This window comes from Dermacentor andersoni, chromosome 9 (assembly GCF_023375885.2).
Source record: "Dermacentor andersoni chromosome 9, qqDerAnde1_hic_scaffold, whole genome shotgun sequence".
NCBI classification, from domain to species: Eukaryota; Metazoa; Arthropoda; class Arachnida; order Ixodida; family Ixodidae; genus Dermacentor; species Dermacentor andersoni.
The window spans coordinates 119,288,438-119,312,137 of NC_092822.1; the positions used below are offsets into that span (position 1 = coordinate 119,288,438).

At 44.9% G+C, this 23,700-nt stretch overlaps 1 protein-coding gene across 1 annotated transcript in view; it reads left to right on the plus strand.

Moving 5' to 3' along the window:
- Positions 1-12,618: 12,618 nt before the first annotated feature.
- The window catches only part of LOC129384467 (uncharacterized), a 33,732-nt gene continuing 22,650 nt past the window's right edge, over positions 12,619-23,700 (plus strand). The window contains exon 1 of the mRNA XM_055069928.1: positions 12,619-12,834. Within this exon, the coding sequence (XP_054925903.1) occupies positions 12,653-12,834 (182 nt within the window). The 5' untranslated portion in view covers positions 12,619-12,652. The remainder of the gene's footprint in view (positions 12,835-23,700) is intronic.

Here is a 23,700-nt window from a genome sequence, read left to right on the forward strand (position 1 = left end):
ACGCCTGGATCCCCATTCAGTGTGTATACTTCAGCAGAGTATACGCGACAATATAATAAGAGTATCTGGCAACTGACGCATCCCGTGGCCTATTACTTTCCGCAAAAGAAGTAACAAAGTCGAACTTTCACCATGCGACTATTTGCTGCGCCGCAAAAATGTCTTTTTTTTTTCTTTTGTGGGGCGGAGGCACGGAAATGAAAGAAAGGCAAGGAAAGCATGTAAGCCACAATGGAATGACTAATTTGGGCACCTGATGTGGCTACCGAAAGAATATCGAAGAAAACGTGAGACACTTGGTCCACAGAGAACCACACGCATACTCCTCGGTATCCTACACCAGCGAGACAAAATTTTCCGGAGAGGTTGCGCTCAAGCGAACGCGTTGCAATCCATATAGAATCGCCGCAGTGATGGCGAAGAACGACCATGCATTCTTTCTTTTTCTGTCTCTCGTACAGACAGATAATCTGTCGTACAGATTAGGTGAAAAGGTTGATGAGCAACGACTACCGGGTTTAATGTATGCGGACGGTATTGTACTGTTAGCAGATAGCCAGGAAGATTTGCAAACTCTGGTTAATTACTGTGGAGACGAAGGAGACAGTTTAGGTTTCAGTTTTAGCGCAGCTAAGCCCGGTGGGATGTTTTTCAACCATACAACTGATCAGGAGCTTACAATACAAGGCCATGAAATACCCCGAGTGGCCGAATACAAATATCTCGGGGTATGAATAAACTAAGGGCAGATGTACACGGAAAAGCACGAACAGTCTCTCATAGCAAAAGGGCGAAGAGATGCCGGGATAATGAAACATAGGGCATTGTGGGGGTACAACAGGTATGAGGCACTGAGAGGTATTTGGAAAGGAGTAACGGTGCCGGTGCTTACTTTCGGGAATGTGGTCCTGTGTTTAAGGGCAGAGGTTCAGTCGAGACTAGAAGTAAATCAGAGAGCTGTGGGAAGGTTAGCACTGGGTGCCCACGGGAAAACCACAAACGAAGCAGTACAGGGAAATATGGGCTGGGCATCGTTCGAAGCACGGGAAGCTCAGAGTAAAATCCTATACGAAAAACGCCTGAGGAAATTGGACGATAAGAGGTGGGCAGCTAAGGTATTTAAATACATATACATAAAGAGCGTTGACTCACAATGGCTGAAAAGAACTAGGAAGCTAACCAGCAAGTATGCCAGACACGAGGACGAAGAGAGCATTAAATGACAGGTTAAAAACGCGGAAGGTAAAAATTGGATAAAATCAATGGAAAAGAAGCATAGTGTGGAACTATACCGATAATGGAAACAGCAGATCAGGAAGGAAGCGTTTTATGATAACTCAAGAGGCAGTGCCCTACTCTTTGAAGCTAGATCATGATGTCTTAGAACGCTGAACTATAAAAAGAAATTTAATGAAGAAGAAGACACATGTACTGTGTGTGGTAAATATGTAGACACAATGGAACACCCCATACTAAAATGTGATGGCCTCAATCCCGATGTCGATGCGGCCACATTCACGCTTCCTGAGGCCCTAGGGTTCAGAGATAATAATAGTAATTTAAATAAATATGCGGTGGAAATTAGCAAAAGACAATTGGAGGATCGGTGGCTCAAAAGCAGAGAGGTGACATAAGGTTAAAAGTGTAGGAAGACGTATTTAAAGAAAATCAAGAGTTTCAATAACACACAACACAGATAAATGTAAAAATAAAAGGCAAAATAAAAATCTGAGCATCGTGGCAACTGCCATCACTCCGCTTCAAAGGGGACGCTCCTACCTTCCATCCATCCAGCCATCCATCCATCCGTTAGGAGTGGCAGACGGAGCTGCCGGCATTTATTGTGTCGTGTTGTAAAAGTTGTTAATTTGCCGTAAATATCTCTTGATTTGTACTCAAGAGTGGAGCAAGACCCCAAGGAAGAGAGATTGACGCATCGGGAGCGAAGAACAGAAGCGATGGATGGTTACGCGGCTTGGGTCTCGGCACGTTCGAATTGACAAAGTTCCGAATTTGTCACTGTGTGGTGTACGCTTGTGCGCTCGTCATTTGCCGTCATCGCGCGGGGATATTTGCGCTGGATGTCGTTCACTTCGTGTACAAAACTCTGCATGCTGCGGCATCGAAGAAGTCGTCCTGTGTTTGGGTGCACGTATGCGCTTGGACACGGATAGCCTGCTTGCTCTCAACGGGTGTTCAACAGTCTACGCGCGCTCGTAACTTGCTCATGAGGTAAGCCCATTTTAATCTTATTTGATTTGCATAACGTACGTGTTAAAATTATGTGTGGTAAGCCGGTGTCGCGAACAGAAATATTGTTCCAAAAGACCACTATGCAACGTCTTAGGGCAAAAATGACACATGAATGGGGAAAGGGATCACCCTATCTTTTCAGATCGATGCCAGTGTTAGCGCGATCGGCTCCATCGCAATTTCCATGTGGTCCTTCTAACCTTTTGCTCACTCGCGTTAAAAGCGTAGAATAAAACTGTGTTCAGTTGCGCACTTGTATTGACGCTTGTATTGCCTTGAGAGCATACTGTATCCGATACAAGAACTTCTGTTAAAATACGGAAATAGTTCGAGGCAATAGCAGTGGCTCACTACCTGTGATCGTTACTTTCTTGCTTGGGTGCGTGTTTTAATTGTGGCCAGAAAAAAAAGTTCTTAGCTCTGGCTGCTCTACTGTGTTTCCTTGGTGCTACTTCTTGCGGTGCAGCAAAACGTGTTGCTTCGGATGATGTCTGGGCAGTGAAAGCATCCGTGTCAGTAAGCAAGCAGTAAACGGTGTATCAGTGCGAAAAGATCTGGACATACAAGAGAAGCGAATGGTATCCTCATAGACTCTATTTTACGAATAATTCAGTTGTATTACTAAAGCGGAGAATGGATATGCATGAAAGTCAGATTGTATTGATACTCAGCAAAAACAAGGTAACTTGTCATCACTAATTAATCATTTTCTTTTACTGAAAGGCAAGTTGCTGTTGCTCTGCTGGAGCTGAGAAGAGGTCTGCTGCCTGCAATGGGTCCATCTCTCTCAAGTTATCGCAGTATTGTAGCTCTCAAAGTGAGTGGATTTTTTTTCTCTTGGCTATTTGCTACCTGAATCACGACCATCTACATAGCTGTGTAGGTGATCAATGTTGGTGACATTGGAGTGCTGGTGGACAAGCACTCCTTTATGATTGCAACGCATATGACAAGAGTGCAGCTGTGGCAGTATGCGAAAGTGTTAATCTATAAGCCAAATTAGGTTCTTTGAGGTAATGTGTTAATATATTGATGTCATTGGATTGTGGTCTAGCAGGTAAAAATGCTCAACAAGGAGAAGTAATCTTAATTTGCCCTTGGTAAGATGTGCAAGCAATTCAGGCTGTTATACATGAAATGGGACATTTGTAGATGTCTTCTACAATGCTGTAGTCCTGAATAGCTTCAGAGTTAAGTGATACCACTACAATTTCTCTGTAAAGCATGCAGCACAGTTTAGCATTGCGGGAGGCTGGCATCAACAGGCGTCTACTTACTGTGAAGTTCAAATGAGGTGTTACTGTTAGGGTGACTATATATAATTTATGCTTTAATTCTAATCTTGTATGAGGCAGACATAGTTTAACCACTTGGTTAAACAATAGTCATGTAATATCTATGTATACTAGTATTATCCATTCATTTCTGCCATTTAGACAATGGTAGAAATGCATGGGTAATACTTGTTCACATAGACATTACATCACTATTGTTTAACCAAGTGGTGCCCCTGCATGCTAAAATTTAGAAGGCTGTTATTAGGTAATGTCAACTTTTCTTGTAACATTAAGGCACCTTTTATATTATTACAGATTACCACCATTGTGTACCATTATAGCGTGATATTTGCACTAAATGTATTTGACTGCCTTAAAACCTTGCACAGTGGTACATCATGAAATTTTTGTTATAGTTTCTCGCCTCAGAATGCACTTCAAGTTATATTCTTGTTTGCAACAAAACTATAATGCAGTTTTCTCTCCTTATATTTTGTGGCACTTCAAACTGCGGCGAGCTAATCCACTGGGCAGCATTACTGGAATCGCTACTGCGTGTCTTCAAACACACACAAGGAATACATAATTACTTTTTTTTAGCGCAAAACAACGGACACAAGAAAGACGACAGAACAAGGCACTACTCTCAACTGACATTTCTTTATTGCGTCACTCCTTTATAGACAGCAGAATCTAGAAGAACATGCGCTCTGAACAGCATGTGCAGGAACTACCAACATCCGATCACAAGAGCACACTCATGTGACAGAATCCAAAAAAACCATATGGAGCACTGCACAAGAAAAGGTACACTAATGCACTGTTACCCCAATGACTGTATGCATAAAGCTTCCGATAACTCTCGGGCGGTGGTATCACAGCTTTTTTTTCAAAATCGTAGTATCACGAAACATTGCGAACATGAGCGATCCATACCAACAGGCATAGGTTCCCATTTGGCTCAACATTGTAAAATGTGGAAGTGCAAAGCCATGTCATAAGCACGCTTACCAGACATGTAGAGACTTCCTAAAATGTGAAAAACCACAAAGAAAGCTTTTTCGGCAGCAATATTATCTGATCGCACGCACTAGTTAGTCCACCATATGCCCTGCTTCCAGGACAAGCGACTGCATGACGCCGCATTTCCACAAGATTCACCTGCATCCGGTACGGTGTGCTGCATCTAGCAAAACATTTTAGAAATCAGTGGTGCACAGTGTTTTCGGTCCCCTTTCTCGACGCCTACTGAACACATGGTAAACTGTTTCCAAAGCAGAAAAACAGAGGGAAAGGGCTCCGAACACATTGTATTTTAAAGTGGCTGGTACTGGGTAACGCAAGTACTGCGGCATAGTAGATTTGCACCAGGCAACCTAGGAGCCCAAGAAGACTGCTGGTTACTTGCACATGGCCAACGTATTGCGAGGATGTTCAAGTTCTTTTTTTATTCTCATCGCTTATTTAGCTAGTGGAGACAGTTTTCACAACTGGAGAAGACGTCTTGGAAGCATGAAACAATTCACAAAACCAGCTTCAATATATCATGTCTGCATCACATAATTTCATGGCTGCATGCGTGAACCCTCTCGTTAACATGTACGAGTGCTCATGATGTTTGCCATGCATTATCCACTTTATCTACAGGTCAACCCTATCTTGAGATTTAAGCTGATGTTACGTTTAGAGAAATTATGGCCGAGAGCCAGCTTTTGAGAATGCAGATTGAACTCGACAGATTGAACGCCAGAACAAGTCGTTGAGGATTTCAGATCAAGAATCTTCAAAGGCCAGTTCATTTAGTGGTGTTAATATTCTGCTCAAAGTTGTTGATTGTTACGTTCATATGGTGCCCAAGCATTGCGGTAACAACTTCACTTGGAGTACATAGCAAGGGTGTACTCGACAAGGGCTTTTTTCTGCGTTTGCAAAAACTGGTTTCTTGCTCAGTTGAGATTTTCAAATTTTGCATTGTTTATTAGGTGTTGTGTCCTGTTTTCTTTTCCTGCAGCTTCTTAGGTAAACATCTGAACAGTGAACACAACTTGACCTTTAGCTTGATTTTCTAGATTACGCGCCCTTGATGCAAAACAATTTTACTTCAAAACTGCTTGTACCCTACTGAAAGAATAACTTGAAGCAGCCATAGCCACCAATAACATGCAAGAGATGATTATGAAAATTGTAATATTGTTTTTTGATCTACAGGGTGTCCTAACTATCATGCAGCAAGATTTAGAAATATGTAAATGCGATGTAACTAGACAGAACGAAGGTAATGTAGTTTGCCATCACTCGGAGATATTCGGATTATTTTTTGCACTCTGCCTAATGACATAATTTACATAATAATTAAATGAACAGTGTCAATGAAAAGTTGTACAGCAATATGAAAGCCACCCGATACACTTTTCTGTTACTGTTACTCATTGTGTGCTACATAAAAGTGTTTTTCCAAGGAATAAGCCTGCGAATACACATAAAGTGTCTTGAGTGGCCAGTCATGTGTCAGTTTTGTGGTGCAAGGCCACGAATACAACTTAAATGGGTTCTTTTAAGAAAAAGACTTAGCTCAGGAAATTATTCTTCTTTATGCAGCCTGTGGAGACAAGGCTCCATAGAATGGCCATGGCCCTCAAGGAAGATACTGAGACCACAGGCAGTTCCTCCAGTGACCGTGAAAAGATCCCCTGGGGCACAAGTCTAATTTGGCACCCCCATCTTTCTCCTGCAGCTTTTCTGTCTACTTAGCTAACCAGGTGGGTCAAAGATGCCAAAGGGAAAATAGAATCAACAGCTTCAAACATAGAACTTGCTCAAGCTCAATGCATTTTGGTGTGAAGTTTTTCCCTTATCATTTATCAAAAAACGGGTAATAAGTATATGATATAGTCTTCATACGGACACCTCTTTCCCGCAGAGAATTTGCAGTAAACGAAGCAGCTTATGAAGGCTTCAATATTGGCCAGGATGATGTGACATAGATATGATAATGATTATGAATGTTTCTGGTGAAGGTAGTGGCAGTAGAGTGAATATTCAGAGTTTATATATAGATATATAGATTAAAAGACATTTCGTTCCAATGCCATAATTTTATATCATCCCAAATCTTGTGTTTGATAGCCTATGCACATCGAGTGACAGTGCTTCTTGATGCTTGCTTCTTGCTAACATCATTCTTATGCTGCATAATTTACCTGTTTAAATTCCCTATTTCTCCCGTTCAAGCGACTTTACATTCATCATAAGAAACCTTGTAGATGAGTTCTAGAAACTTGCTGATGAGATTAGAGGGCGGCGTGCACCCCAGGCTTAGCTATTCATTCAGGAGCCTCATATCTTGCAAATGTTAGAAATACTCCTGCTAAACAAGTTCTTGGTGTCATACAAGGTTATCTGCGAACAAGAATTTGCCTAAATTGGGAAAAAGTCAATCTGAAACATGTCAAGCGATATCGCTGACAATGCACACACATTCCAACTGAACTAAATACAAATAGATATAGCACCAAATGCAGAATCATTGGCATGATGCTATTTTTTTCAGTGGAATAAAATCTGTCCTGCATTGTAAATCTGGAATCCTTTATAATCCAGACTACTAAATACCTCATGAGGGTTGTGACGTGAAATATACATGTTGTATTGATTCCTCATTTTTTTTACTTTAAGACGCAATAATGCTTAAACAGTAGTGAAATAACTGAGATCACAGTACTTAATACTTTATATTGCTCCAGAAATCAGTTTGTCTGCTTATCGCAGCATCCAACACTAACAATTTTTGACAGAAAATGTGAGACAGGAGGCACATAACACTTAGGGTGCGGCTATTCACTTTGATTGTTTGGAAACGAAACCCATAATGTACATGTTGTGGCCCTACGTGTCATTACCTTTGAACAGCAAAATGGTAGGGGGTATGCGTTTTTCAAAACTGCACGGAGGTTTTTACTGTGTGCAATTAAAATTAGAAACCTTCACAGCTGATACTAAATGCATTCTCCACAGCTTTAGGGTATACAGGTGCACTACTTTACACAGAACACACTCTTTACCTCGTCAGTGCCCAGGTGGTGATTCAGATCCTTCAAAGGTGTTTCATTGTATGGAATGGCACATCGCGCTTCACTTATGTGCAGAATATTGCATTCCAATTGTGTCATATGAGATAAATCCATTAGAGAGCTTTGACTTGCCCTAAATGTATTACAGCTGTGTACTGGTAAACTGGCAGCAGCTTGCAGTGCTTGTGGACAAACAATTGTAACTGCCATATTACATGTAACTGATAGTGCACAGGCATCGGCAACAGCAATGGTTAGGGTACACTTGTTTCTTATACTCTGGGTATGCATCCTCCACCAGAAAAGTTTCTTTCGTCTTCCCCTTCTACCACATTAGAATGTGAAATGGGGTGTAATTTGTAGGGTATACTCATGCATAAACTTCATGAGCATTTCTTCTTGTCTGTGCCACCGATCATTGTTGCTACGACTGTAAAAGCAGGGTGCCTATTTACAGCATCCGTTAGGAAAAGTCTGTGAATCTTTAACGAACAGTAAGGATAATGAATAATCGAATAATATTTAGTAATTTTCAACAAATTTAGCACTCTTTGCTTTCCACTGTGGTGTTTTTCAAACTCTAATGTTGGCACAAGGTTTGACTGCAGGGTGTCATTTTGTGTGAAAGAGTGCACTTGTGTGCAAATACCTCATCGGCAACACTCTGCTGCACAGAATGTCATTAGCTTTCGTATGCATTGGTCACTATCTCACAAACCGGCTGCTCCTTTTTTAGTTGCAATGTAGCATTATTATAAAGCACATTTGATTCTAACAAAAAGAATTGTGTCCTCTTATCCCCTAATTCCCCTCACTTGATGCCTAGTGGTATAATAGCATGGTTGATACCATGAGAGTCAGTGTGGTGTATAATTGTGTCTATGGTGGGGTGGGCGGTATACAATAACTTAAGCAACTTTCCCAGATGACTTGAATCAGTATTGTGGAACGCTGTTTTTTCACTCACTGTTACTAAGTTTCACTTTGGTGGTGGCAACAAGTATAATGTAGTTCGCTAGCGCTTCTGCCAACACATATAATGTGCAGGCATCTGTGTTAAAAAAAAGACCAGCTAATGGTTTGCCGGAGCTGAGGTCCATTTAGACCATTAAATTTTGAGCTTACACCTGTGGAAATAACTGGTGAATGAAAGCACACCCAGGAGAACTGCCCATAATATTTTCTTTCATTACAATAATGCTGAAGCTTTGAACAGCATTTGAACTGACCTGTTTAAAAAATGACCCATTGCCTTGTTCAAGTAAGACAAAGGTTCCACAGTAAGACAGAAACTTGAAGCCGTCAACAGCAGCATGAATATAAACAGCGCTCGACGTTTTGCAATCTTGCACCTGGTTATCATATTGTCCATCCCATTTTTTTCCACAGGCTGTTCTTTACTGCTTTATGGTCAAACCCAGTTTAATTTTAATGTCCCTATTTTTTAATATTTGGTTAATATATCTTTTCTTCATCGGCTTTCAACAAAATAAGTGTTCATAATGTGCCTTCATTTACCATTTACAGTGATCTTAACCAGATGTATCTTGATACAAAATTTATTTTCCTTAATTCTTCGTTTCCTTTTTCCAAATGTGCAAACTGTTTATCTTAATACCTATTTTGTTTTCTGGGAAGATTAGGTCTACTGGATTAACGACTGCTTACATGTGTACATCGTTTTCTGTTTTGGTCACCCCTACTCTTAGCAAGAACTGACGGCAGTGCTCATACCCGCTCCATCACAATCACCACTGCTAAGCACACCCTTCCTTTCTTTATTTTAACACTTTGGCTTCTCTTGACCTATTATATGCACCAGCTTCTTCTCCCCCAATGAGGCTAGGGGCCAGTGAGCTATGCACAATCCAAAACAACACAGCCAAGGAAAACATTTGCTACCCTAATGACAAGCGCCTATGTCGAAATGTTGGCTACAGCAACATCCGTTGTTCCAACAATGTTGGTCTACTTACATGTCTTTCTTACACAGAAGTTACTGCTTTGTCATGTTCTGTGATTTTACTTTTTTGCCGCTTTCTTTAGGATGGATATTCACGAATACTATTTGTTTCTCCTTACAGCAGCAAGTTTATCCTTGCAAGCGTTTGGGGTCAAGAACAACTTTCACCAGCAAAAAGTGCAAGACGAGTGATTGAAGAAAACAAAGTTGCTTCTGCGATCTAAGAACTTGAGGACTGAAATGTTGCACCTTTTTGTATATATGCTATGCAATGCATTCATATCACGAAGGGCAAAGTGTTTTATCTCTGCAGCCATGTCAGATTCTTGGCAAGATAATTTTCTCAATGATGACCTGCTGCTTCGGCTATGAGTTGCCTTCATGACATTTGCTTTAAAGGAGATATATTATCGTGGACAAAAGTACCCTGGAAGTGCGAGCATCGACAATATTGCATTTCCGTTCAAGACCGCTGAAAACAGTGGGTCACGTATGCACATTCCGAACGCAGATGTTAGCACGGCTGATCTCAGCAAATAGTGCACCAATAAAATTCGGGCGACTCTCGCACGTCCTGGGCAATTTTGTCCCCGATGACACATTCTTTGAACAATGGATATGCTCTGCAAGAGGAAATACGGCAAGCACCTGTACTTTAACGGATATAGTGCAGATTCAGCATATGAAGTCTTTCGTTTTCTGAATACGGCAAGCACCTGTATTTTAACGGTTATAGTACAGATTCAGCACACAGTGTGTTCCGTTTTCTGAATACGAGAAGCACCGTACTTTAACGGTTATAGTACAGATTCAGAATACAGAGTCTTCCGTATTCTAGATACAGAAGCACTCGTATCTTGTATTACGGTCTCTCTTTTACAGTTGTCCGTTCTACGGAAATGACCGTTCTTAATTTAGGGAAAAGTGTTCGGTCACAAATTACCAGCAGATTTTCTGTAACGTAAGGCAAATTTTTTCTGCAGTGTAGACAAAATCCAACATAACTTCCAACGCCGGGGGTTGTTTAGGTCGGCGGCGCATGAGAGCACGAAAAACTTTCGGGGGGGGGGGGGGTGAAGCCCCATAAGCCCCCCCCCCCCCCCCTTGCTACGCCCCTGTGCTTACCTATATCGGCATAATGACCACAGATTAGGACAATAAATATGTTCGTACCTTTCTTCAATATTCTGGGTCACCTCTGTGTCGTGCGCTAAACAGCTTCGCTGGTTATCCTTCTTCGCAAAGTGGAAGGGCAGAAATTTTTTTTTTAAGTTCGTGTTCATGCGGGAAGGTTTCGAATACTTCAGCGTAGTTCTTGCATTCCAAAACATTCCATGCAGGCTTCCAACTGCATCTCTTACCGTCTGGTCGGAAACAGTAACTTGCACTCGAACAATATTCTCGGTTTCTTCGTCAATACAATCACATCCTTCGCCACGCAATAGACCCTCAAATTTTTCACATTTCTCCTCAGAATAGGTAAAAATTTGGGCACCATGAGAAGTCGGTTGTTCCAGAAGGAGTGAACGAAGAATAAGTGGTAGCGTGATTCTTGCTGTTGTCGCCCTCAACATCGATCCATTGTGGGTATGAGCCACAAACGTGATAGGAAACAACAACAATATTGGCACATACACACGAGAGCGGTACGGCAGTTGTTCGCGATGGAAACATAGTATTACAAAACACTTTAATATTATGCTAGCTTCTTCTTAACCTAGTGGTCGATACTACATATATATTTAAATAAGAACGAATATAAATTATTTTTAAGTGATCATACCAATTTTTGACGATTTTGCTAGATTACGGGAAAATGCGATCTAATGTTAGTGATGATGAAAGAGGTGTTCAGTGCAAGAGTCTCCCTGTAGCAACGCATTACTCATGCACAATCAGACAAACTTCCGTTCGGGCTCGACGAAGGGTATGTGGGCCAGAAGATGAAATAATAATCACTTAGAATTGAAGGTTCATACGCGATAGGGGTTGCTCAAAGTTTAAATTTTAATCAATAGAGGAGGAAATGACTAGGTGATTCTATATACCCACGTGATGCACAAAGGATCGATGGTGCGAACCCATACCTGCTCATGTACAGGCTCAATTGCGGTATTCGACATAGTAATAGAAAACTGAAACTTCGCATTGCCAAGAGGCACACAACCGGACATTCCATGGGAGCGCTAAATGTCCGTAACCCGGTGCAGCAAGGAGGGGCTCATATTTTCGAAAGAGGAGTTGTTATCTTGAGATTCTTGTCGCCACCAGTAGGGTAAAGTTAGGTATAAGGAAACCTACTGGTCCACCAAGCGCTGCCTTTGGCCGGGTGTCTCAAATCGAATTAAGCGTTGATGCAAGACCCTACCTACCTCGCAGCGCTCTCTTCATCAGGGATCATTGCTTGCCCAGCGAATTCCTCATGATGTCAATACCTTGCAACTTTGACATCCTTAATTTGCATTACCTTCCGTGTCACTGTCCGATGGAGTGCATCACCATTTGAAGCATTTATCGGACTTTTCCAGGCCAACTATAGTTGACACCATCGTTCCGTTTGGCCGCCATTTCTGTTGAAGTCAGCTTTGTTTATCCGTAGTCCACTGTATGAAGTCCATCAGTACACACTAGTTCCAGGCCTTGTAAAAAGCATAGTTAAATATATGCTGAGCAGCGCATGATAACTACTATTTGGCCACACAGGCGAGCACTTACCTACACCCGGGTCTCGTCCGTCTCGCTTCGAAATTCCATACAGCTGTCTAGTTGTGCCCTAGGTTTCTCCATGGCTTGCTGTCACGCAGCGACAAGAACGCTCGTGCAGCGCCACCACCCTCAATCCTTAGCGACTTGTACAGCCATGTTTCCTTTCCAAGTTCTTTTTTTTCAATTTATTGGGCGTGAGTGCAACCGCCCGATCCTTGATCCATCCTGCATTGTGGGTGCGTGCCATATTTTAAAGCCTTATCATCTTCGTCATCATCGTCATCAGAAGCAGCAGCATCCACGTGCAATACACGCAAAACGAAAAGAAGAACAAGAAGTCACCGTGCGCGTCAGTCGAGTACCACACCGAGACAGCTCCAAGCATGGAAAATCACGGTGGCAAGGACACAGCGCAGGAGCATAGCACCGCTGAAATATCGGAGCAAGTCGCGGTCAGTGGCCCTGCCAGCGCCGGCCGAATGACGTCACACTTGGCCGAGAAGGTCCGCAAGAAGCACAGCAAGAAGCGCACTAAGTCCGCCGACGTGCACCACGACGGCGGCAAGTGAGTCGCCGCTCTTGGTTCCCTTTACAGCGATAGCTGTTGCGGATTCCTTTACCTAGTCGTTTCGATATCCGCTGCAGTCTGCCGGTGGCCTTTGCACGAGTCAAAAAGAGATTTCGTTAACCACGCGACACAGAAGCTGAAACAACGAAACGTAAGCACAGAAACATTCGAGATGATGGCTATCGCTGAAGGCCAAGCTGGTAAGCGCTGCCAAAAATACTCAGGCAGCCAGTGATAGGTGCGCAAATAGCATTTATTTGGCTTTGGACACAGTCACTGCGATTTGCAGGGCCACAGACTTACTTGTTGTTTCGAAGGCCTTAGACATACCGTCCGTCGTGACACGCCCCCCCCCCCCCCCCCAATTCTGGGTATTTATTACAGCAATAGCTGTTTCATGTTCTCTTCCTTAGCATACGACCTGCCTGCTCGTAAAGATAAAGGCACTCCAAACGTATTAGAAGCACAGAACACCTAATAACCTTAGAGAAGAGAAACTGTACCTTCCACAATGTAACGGAAGTAAGCGCAGCGGTGACGTTGTGAAATAAATTTACGACCGAGATATGGCGCTGGGAAAATCAAAACAAATACCATCATCATTACGTAATGAGTATTACGGCCCCTGCGGTAACGGCTGGTGGGGCTTGACGCGCTGCTCGCTCGCTGGTTGGGTGCGTTTTGTTGCCGCTTTCGGAGCGGTAATCAAGCCCATGGTACCGACTACAGGGGAAGTATTCTTTAAGTTTTCATTTGGTGGACATGTCTATTTCGTCTGGTGCTGAAGTTCCGATTGGCTGGGCTGCGCTGCGCATCCACGGCAGCGAGGCGCCCCAGCCAATCAGCACATCAGCAGTACACGAAATGACCATGCCCACTAAGTGGACTCTTACAGAATACCTCCCCAGGCATCCTTACTATGTCGCCAGATGACTGAGAGACCTGCAAAAAAAGAAATTTAAAACAAGTAAGCTCACATTGTTTATTGCCAATGGTGAATAAATCAGTACAAGCTCACTATTTCCGTACAGGTTAGGTGGAGGTATTGTAGCCAGTCACTGAGTTTACAATACATGGAAGCACAGATAGCCATCTATTTAATGGAATTGAAAGCAGAAATCGAGCCAAGTTTTCTCATCGTGTTCAGCAGGCCGCTAAAGCAGGGACAACGAAGCTTCAGACAACGATATTTATGCTGGGCTACCCTCGTACTAGTAGTTGCTTACAGTGCTGCTTAACATGTTACATGCTATACGTATATTCTCTGCGCTCGACAGTTTCAGTCATAATATAAAAAGAAACATAAAAAGTGCTCGGCAAAGATGTAGTGTCAGAAGGTAAACTCGAGCCGCAACGAGCCATTGTTTTCATAACACATTGACAAGGCAGGAAGTTTAGGGGGGAGAGGGAATATTATGCAAAATTTTACATCACATATTGTCTGCTCTTGAGAATTCTGCTGCACATTTAGTGTTCAGGTGCGGCAATCAAGGCATTGACACAAGTGGAGTCCTCGTAGGAAAGCAAGGAATGTTAAAAGACAACAGTACTTACAAGGGCTTTTTGCAAATATCGTGCGAATAAACAAGGAAACTAAATAAACATATACGCAAGCCCAATTAATGCTCACGGATCCTTAGAAAATGGAATTTACGAGTTCGTGCTGAAGAAGAATCTCGGTTTGCGTATTCAAACAGCGCAAACATGTTGCAAGGAGATGTACATCTGAACTGAGTAATAGAGGTGAGCAAGAGAAGCCTCAGCCTGGTTCCAAAGTTTCAACAAGCAAACATATCTGTGAGGGCCGTGACGAAGACAAGTTCTCGCGCTGGGGCTTCCCTTGCTCGTCCACTGTTGATTGGCTGTTTGTTAAGCGAAGCTTACTCCGATTATATTTCAAAAACATTTTTGAAATGGGGTCCGGTTTGTCATCTGCTGTACGAAGAGAAAGAACAATTATTTTTACTGGCTTGTCTGTCTGAGAAGTGCGCAGTAGGTTGGTTGTGTGAACTTGACTTTTCTACATATCTTTTACGGTGCAGCGCTAGCCTAGTTATTGATTTGATACACACTGTACATAACCCATTTGTAATTAACAAATGTAAAATAATGCGTTTATAGAGATCTAATTCTAATGCTAGCACTTGCCATATTAACAACATTCCCTTAGATTTCATCTCCTATGAATATATACCTGTACACATTACAATTAACCTAAGTTGGACCATTACTATATATCATGTCATTAACAATGCTAATCACATGCTGGGGTACTTAGGGCGCAACTTTTCCGAAGCTCACTCTCCTTAAAAACTACAGCGTTACACGACCCTTTATACGCTCGGAACTTGAATATGCATCTGCAATATGGGATCCCCTTCGCATTTATCTTAATTACTTTATGTGAACTAGTACAACATAACTGTACTCGTTTAATTATTTCAAATTCTCGCATTTATCTTAATTACTTTATGTGAACTAGTACAACATAACTCTACTCGTTTAATTATTTCTAATTCTAACCGTATCGCGAGTATAACCTGAATTAAAACTAACCTAGTGCTTATTCGACTACCTAACCACCGCCAAGTCACCCGTCTTTGGCTATTAATAAGATTTTCCACCTTACCACACTTCACGACGACTTCATACTGCGGCGTCAGTATATTTTAAACCACGTCGATCTTGGCAGTAAAGTAGGAATTCATTCATGTTACACGGAGTCATTCTTTCATCCTCCATATATCTCAAGAATGGAACCACCTTCCCTCAAATATCTTAGCTATGAAGGATAACAAACTTTTTCGCAAATCATTAGCTAACATTGTATAATCAAGAGATTGCTATGCATATTACCAGAACTCACTGCAGTTGTTTGTTTGCTTTACTCCGCTACTTTGTAACCACTCCCCTCTTTAATGCCATATGAGCCTGAGGGCTTTTTAAAACAAAAATAAAATCATAAAATGAAGAGTGCGTGCCAGAGTTTGTCAACATGAAGTATCATTACCTCAAAATTTCATCGAGCGGTTTTGATCGTTTCGAAATTCTTTGCATTTTCATGTAACAAATTATTGTAGTGAGAGAGTATGTGATACTTGGTACTTGGGAGGTGATTTGCAAAGAGCGAATGACAGAGTTTATGCATTAACAAGTAGGAGCCGTTTCTGTTCTGGTCATCATGGCTATAATGACTAGAAAAGAAGCAAATTGGGACTGAACATGTTAGTTCTACGTTTGTCATAAAACGCCCTTAAAAGCAAGTAACTTTGTATTTCAAATTTTAGCATTCCCGCTCGAATGCCTCAAATGCAACTAATCTACGTGTAGCTCCGCAAGTACATTTGGCGCTAATGTGCAGGGAATTTATCGCAATGTATCATTTATGAAGAAACTGCCAAAACTATTTATTTTTATTCTCTACTCCATTTGGGAATTTTAGCAACGTGGCAAAATAAAAAGATTATTCTTTGATTTGCCTTTGAATAGGAATAATTTAATAAATGACTATATGAATCTGTTTTATCCGCCTCGCATGCAAAGAAATTCAAAGTGGACAATGCGAACCAGTTATTTTTTACTCACCGGTGCACACACCCGGAGGCTGCAAGGTTAATCCACTTTCGTGAGTAGTTCCCGAGCAGACTGTGCTCGGTTGCAGCGACCAAGTTTCACGCTAGTCAGCACATTTTTTTTTTTTCAAGCAACCCGTCATTACGCGGCGAGACCCGGCAGATCACTAACGACGGAAGCCATCTGTTCAGCCATTATGCCAGTGAAACGGTATTTCACCTGGTATTCAACAACCGCTGCAAATATTTTTCTTCTAAGTTACGTTGGGATGCCCCTATCAAACATCTCTGCGGCAAACTCTCTGCGGTTACCAGGGCTATGGCACGTTGCCGTACATTTCTACCTACGAGAGCAAAACTTCAAATATACTATGGTCTCTTCTTATCGTATATAAATTACTCTTAACTTGTCTGGGCTACAACATCGAAATCTAACTTGCAAAAGCTGGTAATACTTCAAAGGAAAATCGTTCGGTATATAAAGAACGTTAATCGGCTTTCACCAATAGATAATATATTTCTCAAATACAGACTATACCGCGTACATAAATTATACGAACATAGATTACTAGAAACAATTTACATCTGACCCGAATATGTTAAGAATTATTTTACATCCCTTGCTCAGCTAGAACTCTGCACTCACACAAAACATACTACACGAAACCACGAGGTATGGAAGGTACCATGGTTTCGAAATAATTACAGCCTACAATCGTTAACACATAATATACCGACTGTACTAAACAAATATATGTACACAGCTACGCCAAGTAAAAATGCTTTGCATGATTACTTTCTTTCTTTATGGTGACTCTTTAGTATATTGCATTCAAGTGTAAAATGTCATTTTTATGCATACGTGCGATGTGTAATGTTTGTTGTGTGCAAAGCCTTCTGTGTATATATTGCTACGGAACAGTGTTTACAATGACGAAGAGGCGAGATGTGAGAAGACGACTACGACGATTGGAGGCTAGCGCGAGCTGTTGCCTGTTACCCAAGTGCGGCGTATTTACTTGTAAATATACTTGTATATAGCTTTTCGTCTGCGCCTTCCTACGTAACATATCTGGTGGAGGTGGACGTTGCCTCATCTCGTCATACGGAGCTCCGCGGTGCATGGTACGTCGAGCCTTTCTTCATGGCTCCCGGTGACGACAACTCGAGTCCACCGGCTCCGACACCTGCTGCCACTTCGACGACCTACATCACTCTCCCCGCTCCCCGTGATCCTGGCGTATTCTCGGGCAAACATGGGGAAGACGTCGATGACTGGATCAGCCTGTACGAACACGTCAGCCGCAATAACCGATGGCACCCTACTATCATGCTCGCCAACGTAGTCTTTTACCTCGGTGGCACACCTCGAGTTTGGTTTCGGACGCACGATGATGAGTTGACCAGTTGGGATTCGCTTAAGCAAAAGCTCCGAGACCTGTTCGGCGACCCCTACGGTCACCAACTTGCCACGCAGAAGGCGTTATCCGGCCGCATGCAGACGTCAACGGAGCCCTACGCAACGTACATTCAGGACGGCTTGGCTCTGTACCGCAAAGTTGACGCACGCATGACTGAGCCCGACAAGGTCTCCCACATCCTCAAAGGCATTATCGATGACGCCTTCAACTTGCTCGTTTTCAACAATGTGGCAACGGTGGATGCAGTCATAGAAGAGTGCCGCCGCCTGGAACTCGCTAAAAGCCGACGTATCGACCAGCAGGTTGCCCATCTGCCCAACACCCCAGCGACATCTTCCTGCACCGACGCACCTCGTCCCACCAACACTGGCGATGTTACCCGGATCGTCCGGCGTGAGATCGAGGCCGCCTATCCGGCTGCCTTCGACTTCAGCCCCTCCAACGCACCTGCAGTCACGGTTTCCCTGATCCAGGCAGTTGTCCGCCAGGAATTCGCAAACATGGGTCTTCACACCATCGGCTCGGCCCATCGCCCCGATACCCACCCGGCTTCTTCGATTCCGCCCCGTCCCGCATCATAATACCCACTACGTTTTCGCAACCCATCTGAATGGCTCACTGCTGATGACAAGCCCATTTGTTTTCACTGCCGTCGAATCGGGCACATTTCTCGGTACTGTCGCAGTCGCTGGAGACCCCGACCTGGTCTACTTATACTGACTACCATCGCCCCTCAGGTGGCCCTTCTCGTCCCTATGTCGCACGCTCGGATAATGCCGCCACTGATTCTCCTGCGCTGAACCGCCTTTATTATCGTTCGCCTTCACCCCAACGACGACAATCTCGCTCTCCCCAGCCCCGTCGCTCCTTTTCGCCGACTCCCTTCGGGCGCCGTTCTCAGCCGGAAAAACTAGACTATGCAACGCCTCGAGGTGACGCTGCATCGCTCCCTACGCCGCCAAATCTTCTACTGACGTTGCCCACTCACCTGAACCTTCTTGACGTGCAAGTCGACGGTGTTTCTGTATCTGCTCTTATAGACATTGGGGCGCATTTGTCGGTAATGAGCGCTGACCTTCGCTACCGCCCGCAGAAAATAATCACGCCCGCCACGACGCCTGTTGTCCGTGTCGCCGATGGCGGAACAGCCCCCGTAATTGGTATGTGTGCCGCCCGCGTCTCCTTCGCCGATCGCTCCACTATCGTGCTATTTACAGTCATCGCCTATTGTCCCCACAACATCATCCTCGGCTTAGACTTCCTCTCCGCACATTCTGCTCTCATCGATTGTTCCGCCAGTACTCTCCGCCTTGACCTGCCCGTTCTGAATCCCGCTTAAGCACAACCCAGTCGTCTCTGTTCCGTCGACTTCGTTCGAGTGCCACCTTCGGCACTGACTTACGTTGACTTAGTGTCATTCCCACCAGTGCCCGACGGTCACTAATTCGCGGCTCCTATGCAAGACGTCCTCCTTACACACGGGATCACAGTGCCTCATACAGTTTTATTATGGCGAATTGCGTCTGCCTGCCAGTGGTCAATTTTGGCTTGACGACACAAGTACTGCCACGTGGGATGTCTCTGGCCCAGCTTTGCTCATTCGAGGATCACTTAGTAGCATCTATTGCAGTAGACGACAATTCAGCCGATCCTCCTCTACCATCGCAGTCGGCATACCATAGCCGACTTACAGAAAATGATTGCGCCCGACATGCCGTCCGAGCACGCTTGTGAGCTCTACCGCATTCTGTTTTCCTACCACGCTATTTTTTACTTTAACGATCGTCCTTTGGCCCAAACATCGCATTAATACCGGCGATGCCCCTCCTATTAATCGCCGCCCGTATCGAGTGTCACCGGCTGAGCGTCAAGTTATTCACGCAGAAGTTCGCAAAATGCTTGCCAAGAACATTATTGAACCGTCATGTAGCCCATGGGCGTCACCTGTTGTACAGGTAAAAAAGAAGGATGGCTCATGGCGCTTTTGCGTGGATTATCGGCACCTTAACAGGGTTACCAAAAAGGACGTGTATCCCCTACCTCGGATTGATGACGCCCTTGACTGCCTCCACGGTGCTCGCTACTTCTCCTCTATTCACCTTCGCTCCGGCTACTGGCAGATTGCCGTGGACGATCTCGACCGCGAGAAGACTGCTTTTGTAACACCAGACGATCTTTATCAATTCAAAGTGATGCCATTTGGTCTATATAACGCTCCTGCCACTATTGAACGCATGATAGACTGCCTTCTTCACGGTTTCAAATGGTCCACCTACCTGTGCTACTTGGACGACGTTACAGTATTCTCCCCAGCGTTCGCGACGCACCTCGAGCGCCTCTCAGCAGTCCTGGATGTTTTTCGTCGAGCAGGCCTGCAACTCAACGCATCGAAGTGCCAATTCGGCCGTCGCCAGATTACCGTCCTTAGGCATCTCGTTGACGCGAACGGAGTGCAACCGGACCCAGGCAAGATCCATGCTGTTACGCACTTCCATGTTCCGAATTGTCAAGGATGTGCGTAGCTTCATCGGCCTTTGTTCGTACTTCCGCTGTTTCGTGAAAAATTTCGCGGCCATAGCACGACCCCTAACCGAGCTTTTGAAGAAAGACGCCCCTTTCCAGTGGGGTGATAACGAGGCCTCTGCATTCTCGCATCTAATCGACCTTTTCACAACGCCTCCCGTTCTGGCCCATTTCGATCGTTCTGCACCTACCGAAGTCAGTGCTGATGCCAGCGGTCACGTAATTGGCGCAGTACTGTCCCAACGCCAGCGTGGCAACGACCGTGTTATCGCTTACGCCAGCAGGCTCCTCTCACCCTCGGAGCGCAACTATTCCAGCACTGAGCGTGAGTGTCTGGCCCTAGTTTGGGCGGTAGCGAAGTTCCGCCCATACTTATATGGCCGACCCTTTTCCGTTGTCACAGACCATCACGCGGTTTGCTGGTTATGCTCACTGAAAGATCCTGCAGGAAGACTTGGTCGCTGGGCCTTACGCCTGCAAGAATATTCGTATACTGTCACCTACAAATCGGGCCGACTACATAAGGACGCTGACTGCCTGTCTCGCTACCCGGTAGACGAGCCTGACGACGCCGATAGTAGTACCGCCAACGGCATTTTCTCTGTGTCTGCCTTCGCTAACATCGCTGATGAGCAGCACCGAGACCTATCGCTGCGAGTACTCATCGAGCGTCTGCGCTCTACACCTACCGACGCATCCGTTCGCCGATATGTCCTCCAGGGCGGCATTCTGTACCGAAGGAACTTCCTCCCTGACGGCTCTGATCTTCTTCTTGTCGTGCCAAGACATCTACGACAGACTGTGCTCTTTGAGATGTATGACGCACCCACTGCAGGACATCTTGGGGTAACCCGCATGTACGACCGCGTCCGCCGCCGCTTCTATTGGCCTGGTCTCGCTCGCTCCGTGCGACGCTGTGTGGCTGCCTGTGATCCCTGCCAGCGTCGGAAAACACCTCATGTGCTACCTGCCGGTCATCTCCAGCCGATCACTATCCCTGTGAAACCGTTCTTTTGTGTTGGATTAGACCTCCTCTGTCCCTTTCCCACGTCATCCTCTGGGAACAAATGGGTAGCCGTCGCAATTGATTTCGCCACCCGATATATTATCACGCGGGCTCTCCCTACAAGTTGCGCCACTTCCGTCGCGTACTTTCTCTTGCGTGACATTATCTTACATCATGGCGCCCCGCGATAGCTGCTTACTGACTGTGGTCGTAACTTCCTCTCGAAAGTTATCGCCGACATTGTACGTTCCTGCTCCACTCAACACAAGCTGACTACCTCACACCATCCTCAAACCAATGGCCTGACATAGCGGTTAAACCGTACTTTTACCGATATGCTTTTCAAGTACATTTCCAAGGACCACCATGACTGGGACATTGCCCTTCCTTATGTCACATTTGCGTACAATTCTTCCCGGCACGACACCACCAGATTTTCTCCATTTTACCTACTGTATGTACTCGAACCGACCTTGCCCCTTGACACGGCACTTCCTCCTGCTGCGATTTCAACAAGCGAGTATGCGCGCGACGCCATCGCCCTCGCGGATCATGCACGCCAGCTTGCCCGTGCTCGACTGACGGCCTCGCAAACCACTCAGCAGCGTCAGCACAACGCCCGACACGTTGACGTAAAGTTTTCGCCTGGTGCGCTCGTGCTTCTGTGGTCGCCCTCTCGTCAAGTCGGAAAGCTCCTTTCGCGATACATAGGGCCCTACCGCGTGCTGCGCCAAGTGACGCTTGTGGCGTACGAAATTGCTCCTGCGTGTTCAACCTCGTCCTCTACACTGGCATCTAGTGATGTCGTGCACGTCAGTAGGCCAAAGGCCTACTACACTGCTTCGGAGCCTCCCCGTTAGTCGCTCCGGGACGGCGCTTTTGCCGCCGGGGGTAGTGCTACGGAACAGTGTTTACAATGACGAAGAGGCGAGCAGGGAGAAGACGACGACGACGATTGGAGGCTAGCGCGGGCTGTTGCCTCAAGGCCAAGTGCGGCGTATTCCCTTGTAAATATACTTGTATATAGCTTTTGGTCTGCGTCTTCCTACGTAGCAATATCATGTCAGTGCTACTGCCATGTAAGGGACCCAGGGCCTCCGTCAAGCTTCTGCGACAGAGGCGAGCAGGGAGAAGACGACGACGACGATTGGAGGCTAGCGCGGGCTGTTGCCTCAAGGCCAAGTGCGGCGTATTCCCTTGTAAATATACTTGTATATAGCTTTTGGTCTGCGTCTTCCTACGTAGCAATATCATGTCAGTGCTACTGCCATGTAAGGGACCCAGGGCCTCCGTCAAGCTTCTGCGACAGCTTCTTGCCCAGGTGTCCCTCCAGTTCCTTTTGTTTCTGGTAAATAAATTTGATTGATTGATTGATTGATTGATTGATTGATTGATTGATTGATTGATTGATTGATTGATTGATTGATTGATTGATTGATTGATTGATTGATTGATTGATTGATCGATCGATAATCTTCTGGCCGCATCCCAATGTCTCTGTGACTGCCGCTCCTTGTACGTACAACCATGGGCAGAAAGACAATCGCCCAAGCAGAGCACCGTCTGCTGCAAGCCCGGATTTCGGAACCAACATCAACGATTAAGCGAGTGGAAAATGAATTTTTCTTCGCCCAACGACAGATTGAATACCGCCTTCCGTACGATTTTCTCGATGTTTTACTACTTGCAAATCGCTTGCTGGACTCGCGAAACTAGGACAGAATCCCAGGACACCAAGTTCTCTCTACTACTGCGTCGGTAACCTGATCCTTGTGGTATGCTGAGTGTTAGCAACCTGTCTTCGCACAAGCTCGACCCCTAGGAAGAGCGCCTTCTAAGCTGTGGCTAGAACTTAATGTGGGTTACCACACAAACTACGAAAAAATGAAGTGTGCCGTGGAACAAGGGGTACGCCTGGTCAACCATCCTCTACAAGAGGAGGCCTGTTCACGCACCACCGAAGTCCTCTCCAAGCTGTCAAAGACCAAGGCTGACACGCTACGTGTTCTTGAGAAGACAGTGTTGCGAAGGCTTCTGCAGAATAAGTACATTGTTATTCTTCCCGCAGACAAAGGAAACGCTACGGTCATCCTTGACCGCTCAGACTACGTCGCCAAGATTACGTCGTTGCTTCAAGACGAAATAACCTATACCAAGGTGAGCCGGGACCAAACGAAAAAGATAGAATACAAGCTACAAAAGGTACTCATGAAAGCATTTAAGTTTGTGCCACCAGCAAACAAATGCCTGTTACAAGTTGTCTTGCCATAACGATTCGGCACCTTCAACTTACGGTTTGCCAAAGGTTCACAAAGCCGAGGTCCCCCTTAGGCCAACAGTA